General features: G+C 36.1%; 1 protein-coding gene across 1 annotated transcript; it reads right to left on the bottom strand.

The window, feature by feature from the left end:
- Positions 1–612: 612 nt before the first annotated feature.
- Positions 613–8,186, bottom strand: LOC128041710 (uncharacterized). Its single transcript, XM_052632008.1, has 5 exons — positions 7,937–8,186; positions 7,755–7,804; positions 7,258–7,643; positions 1,083–1,201; positions 613–743 (listed from the first exon to the last, which is right to left on the bottom strand). Exons 1-5 carry the CDS (start codon positions 8,184–8,186, stop codon positions 613–615), a joined length of 936 nt encoding a protein of 311 aa, XP_052487968.1.
- Between the last annotated feature and the right edge of the window lie 4,406 nt (positions 8,187–12,592).

Below are 12,592 nucleotides of genomic sequence, written 5' to 3' on the forward strand. Positions count from 1 at the left end.
ATTTTTTATTAGGGACTAAATTGTTAAAATAGTAAAATTTTAATGACTTGATGTGAAATTGTTACAAATATGGGTTGATATGGGTGCCATGAATATTAAACTGTTAAAAATTAGCATTAAAAATGGTTGATTTACATGTTTTGGGCTGAGGGACTAAATTGAATAAAAGTAAAACTTTAGGGGCAATTTTGTAAAAATTCAAAAATGACTAAATTGCATAGAAGTACATTTTTTACTATCTAAATTAATAGATGAATGAAATTATTAATTTAGATCAAGATCGAGTGGAAAATTGAGGATAATAAAAAATTACCAAAATGCCCCTATCTTGGTAATTTCTTCAATTTAGCCAGGTAAGTTCGTATGAACTGAATTCTGTAGAATGTTGATTAAATTGAATGTTAGTATATGATTCTATTATGATTGAATCATTGTATACATATTGTACAAGCCCAAACCTGCCCGGGCCCATTCAGCAATAAAAAACCAAATAAAATGAAAGTCCAATAACAAGTAGTCAAAATTACAAATAAAAAACCAAAATAAAATCAACTGAAAATAAATGACTTAAGCCTAAACCAATACTTAGGCCCAAAAAAAACCCCAGCCCAATTACATCAAAATTCCAGAAACCCCTAGGGTTTCTGGAACAATCCAGGCGCCGTTCCTCCCTTGCACGCACCATCCCCATGCACGCCGCGCCAGGTCCACGTGCACCTTCACTCCAGCTGGCCTCTGTACACCTACAACAAACACAACAAACGACAGCAAAGAAACGAAGAGAAGAGGCCGCAAAAATCTCAACAATAACAGAAAAGAAAAAAGAAAAAATGAAGAAAAATAGAAAAAATAAAGGAAAAATAAAAATCGATGTATTTCAAGGCTATAAAAGCCCTATTTCTGTATTGTTTTAGGGGATAAGAAATCAATAAAAAAAAACCAAAGAAAAAAAGCAACTAAAATTTTGAAAGGTGATTTGAAATCTCATTTTTTTCTTTTCGATTTCTTTTCTGTTTCTTCAATATTCGTTTGTTATACTTGTTGTTTGTAAAAGAGAAATAAAGAAGAGGTGAAGGATTTACCTTTAGGGTGGTGTCGTTGAATATCTGTCCGCTTCGTCACAGTTGGAGCTTGGACAAGGATTTTAGGGATCGGAAACAGCAAGGTATCGAACGACGGAGGAGAATAGGGCTTTGTTAATCTGTTTTAAAATAATCAAATGCATGTTTAGGGTTTTGTTTTTTAGTTTTATGAAGATGATAAAATGGTACTGTTTAATCCCGATTTCAATGGCTTCAAAACGGTACTGAATCGGCCATACTCGATAACCCGACCCTGATGCGGCTAGATCCGCGTGTTTTGGGTCTAAGATGGGATATTTGCGCCATTAATTCCTCTGCTTTAGTTCATGTTTCAAATTCTGTTTTCTTTATTTTTTAAATTTGCCCAGTTTGTTTTAGATTCTTTTGTTCTGGTCCCTTTAAGCGTAGCGTTTAGGAAGCCTGGGTTAATTGCCCTATTGGTCCCTCAACATTTTTTGCGCATCTATTATTGTCATTTTATTTGAATTTTATTTTCAATTTTAATTTATGCTTAAAACTTTACAAAATCTTGCAAATTAATATTTTTTAGACTTCATTTACTTATATCATTTCTTTTTAAATTATAATACATACTTCTATTTATGTATTTATTTTCATTTAAAAAAATCAATTATGTATATTTATCGTAAATTATTTTATTTATTTCAAATTGTATATATCATTTGTACTATATTGTTTATTTATATATATATTTATACATATTATTGATTTTAATTCTAGTTTTATATTAAATTTCATCTACATATTATCTATTTCAAGTTATATATTATTTGTTTTCCTTTCTAGAACTATTATTATTTATTCTATATTTTCTCTAATATATATCCTGTTTTTAAACATCTTTACATATATATATATATATATATATATATATATCTTAGGTTTTATATTTACACAATATGAGTCAAATAATGTATGTGTAACTTTAAATATTTTATAGATAATTTATTTAAATTTTTCTATACATAAATATTGTTTTATTTTGAATTAATTTGTGTACTAGTTTTTTAAAAAATTAGTTTATATTCTTTAAATTGCCTTTATATCATTTAAAAAAACTTTCTTTTGTATTGTTTGCTTGATATTGTTTTGTATTATTTTAGATTTTCCATTACTCATCTCATCTTGATGTCAATATAAATATCTAGGTAATATTTTATGATTATCGTTATTGTGTATATTGAATTTCTTAGGTCATTGATTATTTGTTGTTGTTAGTATACGTTTTGTTTGTAAATTATTACTTTTTGTTGTACATCGTCATTTTATTGTGTTTTATTCGTTTAAAAGGTTACGTCCAATATCACTTAAGTATCAAAAGCATTTTTATTCAAAAGTCTTAAAAAATAACGTAATACTCAAAATTTGGGGTCCTCGAGAAGATTGTGTCCTAACTTACTGGATTCCAATTTTCCTCACTGAATCTAAGTAATCGAGTATCCTTTTTTAATCAAAACACATAAATAAAAAGCTCATTCACGGGGATTCGGTACGTTGTGTCCTAACTCATTGGATATGACATTTTTTTCTCGAGATGAGGATTTTAAAAAAAATAAAGACAATATTCAATATTTGGAATTTTGAAAAATTGTGCCCTAACTTATTGGGCTTTGATTTTTCGTCTGACCTAAAAAATTGAATATCCTTTTTAAACTTCATTGCATGAGTTTTAAAAATCAAAAGAGAAGCCCATTTTTTAGGATGAGAAATATCATATCCTAACTCATTGGGTGTGACATTTTATCTCTCCGAAATAAGATGGTCTTAGCATGTAATTTGATTTATACAAGTATTTTTTAAAAAAATAAAAGGATCGTATTTTAAAATCTTTGCAAATTTTCAATATTAAGACACTAACTAATCAACAAGGTACCAATTTTAGGCATATCGAGGGTGCTAATCCTTCCTCGTGCGTAACCGACTCCCGAACCCGTTTTCTGGATTTTGTAGACCAAGAATTATCGTTTTAGTAAATTTAAACTTTTATTAAAATGATTAAATTATGAGGTGATCCGATCACACCTAAATCAAAAGGATTGGCGGCGACTCCGTTTTTTTTCAAAAATCCAAGTCGACCCCTTTTAAAAAAATGGTTTCGACACATATTATTATGCAATTTATCTTATCAAGAAATGATGAAAATTCAACGACGTACTATGATTTTCGAGCCCCGTTTGAATCTTAGGAATATATAGGATACAAATAACATGTCATTTGGGTTACAATGTTTCGGGTGTTGGTCTTGAATGTCCTACTGGTGGCTGAGTTCTAGCATGTGTTGCGGATACTTGACAGCTTGTGTGAGCAAACCTAAGTTACCATGTTTTGGGTGCTGGTCTGGAATGTCCTACTGATGGCTGAGGTCCGACATTAGTTGCGGATACTCGATAGATTGTGTGAGCAGCATCATGTAGCTTACATTCTGACCGACAACTTGTGTGAGCAGACTTATTTTACAGCTCGTTTGAGCTATGACTATATGTTTAGCATTCTTTGTGTGAGCTTTCCCGCGTATCCGATATTATTCTAAGTGGTTCAACAGGCATGAAAAGGGATGAACCAGTAAGGTTTCTGATTGATTTCACTATGACAATTATAAAAAGCTATGATGTATCGATGATCAAAGTAAGAACATTCATGATTATGAAAAGTATGATTTAAGTGATGTTATGTTTATGTACCATATCTTACCAAGTGATGATATAGCTAAGTTATGTGTTTAATCACTAACTTGTGACTATGGTTAATGCTATGTTTATGTCTTATGTGTTATGTAAATTAAATGGTAAGTGTTCAATATGAATTAAGATATGTATGTGTGAAACTCATTGAATGGTGATCCATGGAAAACATGGTATGTTATGAGATAGATGATAAATCCAATTAAATCATGCTCAAGTTTTATCCATGTCAAATTCATATGAATCATGTTTAAATGAACTAACATGTGTTGTTGATGTGCTTAGGCTTATGCCAAGCTTGTGGATATTATTGGTGTTTATAATTACGCTCGTACTATGCAGATGAAATAGGTAAGAAAAGGAAATGAAACGGTAAGTACGTAATTAAGATGTTTCATGATGTTATAAAAGGTCTAATGTGATAAATGATGTATTTATATATGAGCAAATTGCTTATGCTATGGATGAATATCTTATATCATGGATAAATACACTAAGTCAAGAATTGATAATGTTGTTTAGGCTTATGATAAGCATTAGGAGCGAAATGAAAAGAAAGTAAATAGAAAGATATATAATCTTATAGAAAGGTTGATGACTATATATTACGTCTCATGAAATCCTATCATGTTAGGAATGGTTAATAATTATGCGGCATTAATGAACTTATTCAATTATGAGTTGATAATTATGGTTGGATAAATCTTGAGGCATTGGTATAGGCTTGTATTTAACCTATAAAATTTCAGTATTGAAATGTAATATTATGCTTATGGTTTATACGAGCTTACTAAGCATTCATTGCTTATGTAGTTATTTTTCCTTTACTTTTCAGATTATTAGAAGCTCAATCGTGTTGGAAGCTCGTCAGAGATCTATCACACTATCTAGCGATTATATCAGTAGGTTTTGATGCTTTGGTAGTGGTTATAATGGCATGTATAGGTGCACTATGTTTAATGTTTAATTGATGAGTTTGGCATGTATATGTCATTTTGTTGATGATTATGGCATGAAAAGTTGCCTTGGATTTGAGGTACTTAAAGTACTGATGTCTTGTTGGTTATGGTTAATATGGTCCAATTGATGCATGTTTTGAAATGACCAAAATTGTTATATCTTAATGTATCTTTAAATGGTCAAAATGTATGTGATAAATTGATCTCAACATTGTCAAAATGTAACTCCCTTAACCCGACATAGACGTTATGGCCGAATCAGAAAGTGTAACAAATAAGGGTTTTGAAAATAGTGTTACTTCGATAAAACTTTGTGTAGTTGTTCGATAGATCATCCAAGTTCTTAAAACCCATATTCATTATTATAACTATTATTAGAAATGGTATTCAATTGTATCATTTGCCAAAACACAATTTATAGCGGAAGTTTAATAAAATCGATATTTTTTTAAAAACCAGTTCGTATTTTCAGAAAAACCTTTGTTTGTGTAAAACCGTCGTTTTCATAAAATATTTTGTCAAACCATGCAAATTAACAAGAAAATGAAACCAAAACCAATAGTTAAAAACCATACAGTCTAGAGAGTTCTAGAAATTAAAAGCACTCAATTAAACCCGAAAGTTTAGATAAAAACCATAAATTACTTAGTATAAACAGTTCTTAGTCGAGTGGTCACTGCGGAGTCTCCGTCGCATCGATCCGCCTAAGTCTGTAGATTACCTGTACAGAACAGACAAATAGATGTTAGTTTTCGTAAACTCAGTATGAGACCCAACAGAAATAAACATACCGTACATACAGAAATCTCAAATACAGTCAGATTCAGATTCAGATTCGGGCTTAGGTCCTTTACAGATATAGTTACAGATAACATATTTAGATATGCTGAACAGATATACAGAATCCTACCCCCATCCTCTACACTGACCATCCCATCACACTATGTGGGGTTAAAAACACCCACCCAACCCTACACACCACTTTGTGCCATCACAACATTTATCAAATAATATGCAGCCAAGCTACCAAAATATAGGCGAAGGCCACCATACAGAACACTTCCTCCACATATACAAACACCCACCCCAGTCACAGATACAAAAATATCAGATACAGTAATATCATGCATAACATGCTTATATACAGATGTCATTTATATATATACTTAACAGAATTATCAGACAAGCATAACAGTGTTTTACTCAGAGCAGAGTATCAGAATATCAGATCTCATAATCTTAGGGTTTGGTTATCCCTTACCGACCCTACGGTAGGGCCAAATTCGATTAGAACGACCCATCCAACCCTAGGGAAAATTTCAAAAATATGGGCCCACATGCTCGTGTGGCTTGCCCATGTGGGCCTACACGCTCAGATTGGTCTTGCCTGTGTCGCCAATACGGTCTGCCCAAAACCTACATGCCCAACTTGGCCTAGCTCGTGTGGCCCATACGTCCACACTCACACCACTACACGACTGTGTCTTGCGCAGGGCCAACCACACGGCCAGGCACACGCCCGTGTGGCATCGACAGTGTGGTTTTTTGGCTTTCGTTGAAGCTCGATTTCCTACGTTCTAGGTACACACCTAATACGGTTTGATGTAAAAATCACCCCCGAGCCGACCAGCACCTAAAACGAATCCACAACTTCCCAAAATCAATCTTAATTTGTAATAAAATCGAAAGCACGAAACTGGCAACTATGATATTCAAACGTTCAACACTTATCCCGAAGCCTCGAATGACTGACTATGATTCTGTGAGAGGAGAGTCTCGTTCCTTACGATTTGTTGCTTCCAAAACCCAAAAATCAACTAATAAAACAGACAACAACACCTAAAATGGCATTAAAAGAAACCTCCCTAAATCGCAAAACCTTACCAACTCCACTTACCAAAACATAACAAAGTAGAGAACCGGAAACACCACAATTAATAGAAAGATGTAGATAGAAATCGATGGAAAGAAAAGATAAGAAAAATTGACAGGGAGAACAAAAACAAAACATTAGAAAAGGGGAGAGGGTTTTTTTGAAGAAAATAGAAAAAATGAAAATTGCAACTTAGAAAATATGATAACCTATCCCTAATTTTTCTCCCACTCCCCACTAACCCACTAACTCATAACCACCTTAGAATTTTGGTTCCTTCAAACCTTTATTAGATACCCGAAGCAAAAATTATCACCTATGCTCACGTAGGGATTCGAACACAAGACCTCCAACATCCAAACTCCCTTACCACTCGAACCAACAGGCTCATTCTAATATGGATTAACAGACAATTTTATATAAACCCACTCCACAAGGGTAATGCTAGGATTAAGAAAATAACAAAATTTGCAAAAATGGGACTTGAACCCAAGACCTCATACACACACCAAGAACACTTAGGCACTGAAATAGATACATATTTGTGACAAAATTTTACAAGTACATAATTAATTTAAGCGGGGCGTCACAACTCTACCCCCTAAAAGAAATTTCAGCCTCAAAATTTACCTGATCCAAACAGATGAGGATACTGCTGGCGCATCGAGTCCTTAGGTTCCCACGTAGCTATCTCAGTGCCATGAGTCCTCCATAGAACCTTAACTAATGGGATGAAATTCCTCCTTAGAACCTTAATATCACAATCCAAAATCTGAACTAGCTCCTCCTTAAAAGCCAAATCCAGTCTAATCTCGATCTCCTTAAAAGAGATAATGTGAGATGGATTAGACCGATATCGCTTCAACATCGAGACGTGAAACACATCGTGGATACGGTCTAACTCTAAAGGTATCTCCAACTGATAAGCAACCGGCCCCACATGCTTCAGAATTTGATACGGACCAATGAACCTAGGGCTCAACTTGCCCTTACGACCGAATCTCAGAACTTTCTTCCACAGAGAAACCTTAAGAAAAAACAAGTCACCCACAAAGTACTCAATATCTCTCATCTTCAGATCTACTTAAGATTTTTGTCTATCAGAAGCCACCTTCAGACGATCCCAAATCAGTCTAACCTTACCTTTGGTCTCAAAAACCAACCCTGGACCCAAAACCTGACACTCACCTAAATCAGTCCAACATAACAGAGTACAACACTTACGACCGTACAAAGCCTCTTAAGGTGCCATCTAGATGCTAGACTGAAAACTGTTATCGTAGGCGAACTCAACTAGCGGCAAATAATCCTCCCAACTACCTTGGAAATCTATTACACAATTCCGAAGTGAATCCTCCAGTATCTGAATCACCTTCTCAGTCTGACCATCAGTCTGAGGATGGAACGTAGTACTGAAGTCCAATCTCAAACCCAGAACCTCGTGCAATTTCTTCCAAAACGGAGAAGTGACGCGAGGATCTCCATAACAAATTATCGAAACATGAACCCCATGCAGTCTTACAATCTCAGAAACGTAGAGCTTCGCTAACTTTTGTAGAGAATAGTCCATCCGAATAGGAATAAAATGAGCAAATTTGGTCAATCGATCCACGATGACCCAAAAAAAATCCTTCTTAGTAAGTGTCAAGGGCAACCCACTAACGAAGTCCATCGTCACTCGTTCCCATTTCCATAAGGGAATCTTAATGGGTTGTAGCAAACCCGAAGGCAAATGGTGCTCAGCCTTAACTTACTGGCACATCAAGCAACGAGCAACTAAATTTATAACCTCACATTTCAAACCCAGCCACCAATACAGTTCACAGAGATCCTGATACATCTTATTACCACAGGGATGCATAACATAAGGGCTACTATGCACCTCCCACAGAATCGACTACCTCAAATCAGAATCATTTCGAACACAGATCTGACCTCAAAAACACAGAACTCCATCTTTATTCAGCCAAAAATCCAAAGTACTGTCACTCTCAATTTGACGAAACCGTAAACCCAAAGACTCATCCCCTAACTGCTTATCTCAAATCTGATCAATCCAAGTCGACGTAACTTGCAACTCGACTAACAGACCCCCATTATCAAACAGACTAACACGAGTGAACATACCCTCAAATCAGTCATTGCTCTACAATTGAGAGCATCGACCACTACATTGGCCTTACCAAGGTGACACTCTCCCGTGCTGTCATAATCTTTGAGAAGCTCAATCCATTGGTGCTGTCTAAAATTCAACTCCTTCTGAGTAATGAGGTACTTAAGGCTCTTGTGATCTGTGTAGATGATACACCTCTCGCCATACAGATAATTCCTTCAGAACTTCAATGCAAAAACCAAAATAGCCAATGATGTAAGCACGGCTGGGAGCTCAACGACTTTGAGCCAAGATCCCATTGAGCTTTCTAAAGGCCCAATAACTCGAGATGAAGCTAGGCAACTCCAAGAAGCTGTTTAAGCTTTATTCACTCAATTCTGGAAAGAGAACAAACTCGTTGTTAATAGAGAAGTTCAAGCTAGTTCCTTAAAGACTCCTTGCACCTTTGTGCAAGCTGAACTTAGCTCATTGCTAGCTTCCGAGCTCCACTCAGCTCAAATCAGCTCACTTGAGCTTATTTTAGCTTGCTTGAGCTCAATTTAGCTTACTTTTAGCTCGTCTCTTTTATCATTTAAATAAATTAAGTATTAGATTTAATTTATTCAATTTGATACAGCTCTTGACTAAATTCCCTAGCTCAAATCAGTTTATTAATTGTTTTCACGTGTTTTAGCTAGCCAAACTTAATATACTAGCTAGTCCATAATTAATTATTTTTAATTTATCTTAGTATGTTAATTAATTTGTCTTGATATTATGAACTAGGTCCAACCGAATGCGAAAATGCATTTAATACAAGATTCATGTACGGCTTGGTGTAATGTATGGAAGGGTGCATGCACAATTAAGGTTCAATGGATGGTATTTAAAGGAGCACATGTATTTGGGACGTTCATGCAAGAGGGATCTGCTGAATGTTCATGCATTTGAAGATTCATGGACCGTATTTAAGGAGGAACATACATTGGGACATTTTCATGCTTGCTTCATGCATATTCAAGATGACCATCAAGTATTCAAGGCACATTAAAGCTTCATTTGGACAAGGGAGATGTAGGAGCATTAAAGGGCTTCATATTCATGGAATTATTTCTATTCTTCAAGGCTAAGTATGAATGAATGCATCAAGTGAAGCAACATGATGGTTCGGCCATTTCATGCACCCTCTTCAAGCATGAACCGAATTTTAATGTTTTAGTGTGAACATTTTTCTTATTGGGTGAACACATAGATGCCGAATTTGAGTAGTCATCTTTGTCTCTATAAATAGCTTTCTTGTAAACATTTGAAAAAAAGACTTTTTTTTCAAATTATTGAATGAACATTTGTTCTTGTAAGGTTTCTTCCTCTCTATTTCGTTTGAGTCTCGAATTGACTTGTCTAGGTTGCTAATGGTGTCAACCCAAACCCTTTAAACTTATCACCAACCTTGGTGTGGCGTTCATCCATCAAATTATACCTTTGGTTCTTACCTCTTTAGGTAACGGGTCAAGGTCCATCTTCTATCATCTATTTAACCACCTTGAGCGATATAAGTCCCGAGACAATACTCGTTATAGTATTGAATCGATCTTGAAGATTGAGTTCACTTATCCATTCCATCATATCTATCAACTATTTACTTTATTTTTTTGTTAAACCGAGCCTATCAAATATCAAACCTAGCGTATCATTTGAACCTCTTTGCCAAATTCCGTTTATAAGTTAACCAAAATCCATCTTTTTACAAAAAGAACGACCCTTCTCGTCGACGATCGGGCAATTAAAGTGATCCGACTCAACATCATCGAGCCGGTTCACATCAGCCAACTTGAGATCATGTGTTGGATAACTCCCTTTGTGTCTCTAAAGCTGATGGGACACAAAAGCCACAACCTTACCATCTTGCATCAGTACACATCCCAAACTGACGTGCGATGCATCGCTATAGATCACAAACTCTTTACCGGATTTAGGCTGTATTAGAACAGAAGCCTATGTCAGAACAAACTTAAACTTTTCAAAGCTTGATTGTAGCGCATCAATCTAGACAAAAGGAACTCCCTTGCGCAAAAGCTTAGTCAAAGGAGCTATAATCAGAGAGAACCCCTCGACAAACCGCTGATAATATCCCACAAGACTCAGAAAACTATGAACTTTAAATACATTCTTAAGCTATTTCCACTCAAGCACCACCTCAATCTTTCTAGGATCCACTCGAATCCCCTCAGTAAAAACTACGTGCCCTAGAAAAGTTACCTCTTACAACCAAAACTTGCACTTTCTCAACTTAGCGTAGAGCTGCTTCTCTCAGAGTATCTGAAGTACTACTCTAAGGTGTTCATCATACTCATCCTCAGTCTTAGAGTAAACTAGAATATCGTTAATGAAGACCATGATGAACTGATCCAGATATGGCTGAAAGACTCGGTTCATCAAATCCATGAATGTAGTCGGAGCATTCGTCAGACCAAAAGGCATAACTAGGAACTCGTAATGTCCATGATGAGTCCTAAATGCAGTCTTATGAACTTCCACTTTCTTAACTCTCAGCTAATGATACCCAGAACGAAGATAAATCTTCGAAAACACGGAAGCACCTTAAAACTGATCAAACAAATCATCGATCCTCGGAAGTGAATACTTATTCTTCATAGTCAGTTTATCCAACTACTGATAATCGATGCAAAACCTCATGGTGTCATCCTTTTTCTATACAAACAGAACTTGTGCCCTCACGGAGACACACTAGGGCGGATGAAACCACGACCCAGAAGTTATTGAAGTTGAGCCTTAAGCTCTACAAGCTCTTTCGATGCCATACGATATGGAGAGATAGACATCGGAGCTGTACTTGGTAAAAGCTCAATTCTGAACTCAACTTCTCGATTCAGAGGTAAACCTGGTAACTCCTGAGGAAGGACGTCTAGAAAATCTCTCACTATTCTAATATCCCCGATGGAAGAGTCCCCAGAAAATAAAAACTGACAAAAGCCGTATATGCCTCACATCATTTCTAAACCAGTTTCTCAGCCACAAGAACGGAGATCACATTAGACAGATAATCTCAACGCTCACCGATCATAACCACTTCCTAATCATCATCAGTCCTTAGAACGACCCTCTTCATCGCGTAGTCTAAACTGACTCGGTGCTCTACCAACCAATCAATACCCAGAATCAAGTCAAACTCCCTAAACGATAACTCCATTAGTTTTGCCGAAAATACAGCCCTTTGCACTTCTAACAGAACATTCCTATAAAGTTTATTAACCCGGATAGACTGCCCCAACGAGCTCAATAAAATGATCTCACTAGAAGTGCTCTCAATAGAAATCTCCAGGTTTTTAGAAACAGAACTACCTACATAGGAGTGTGTAGAACCTATCTCTATCAAAGCAGTATAAGCTACATCAAAAATAAAGAACGTACCTGTCATAACATCAGGAGCATCTCTATCCTCTCGGTATCGGACAGCACAAACCAGTGCAAGTTGCCTTGCCTCAGTCTTACTAGCACCTCTGCCCAGTGCTCTCTGTTCTCGACCCATACCATTACCACCCCTAGCCAGTCCATGGCCCCTAGGTGGTTGCTGAACTTCCATCTAAGGTTGTATAGAACCCAATCCTGAAGCTTGCATCTGATTTGCTCACTGTGGACACTTTCCAATAAGATGCTCCACAGACGCACACCCCAGACAAGTCGCTGACCTCCTCCAACACTCGCCCGGATGGCGCCTACAACAATTTCCACATGGCTGAATCCTAGTAGGAGCAACAGGAACCCGTACTCTAACCAGCCCATCAGGTCTGGCCCGTTTCTTAGGCCTCTGAAAAGACCTAGAGGGCTCCGAATCCCACTTATTCTTACCTCTCTCTCAGTCC

The sequence above is a fragment of the Gossypium raimondii genome, chromosome 6 (assembly GCF_025698545.1).
Source record: "Gossypium raimondii isolate GPD5lz chromosome 6, ASM2569854v1, whole genome shotgun sequence".
Taxonomy (NCBI): Eukaryota; Viridiplantae; Streptophyta; class Magnoliopsida; order Malvales; family Malvaceae; genus Gossypium; species Gossypium raimondii.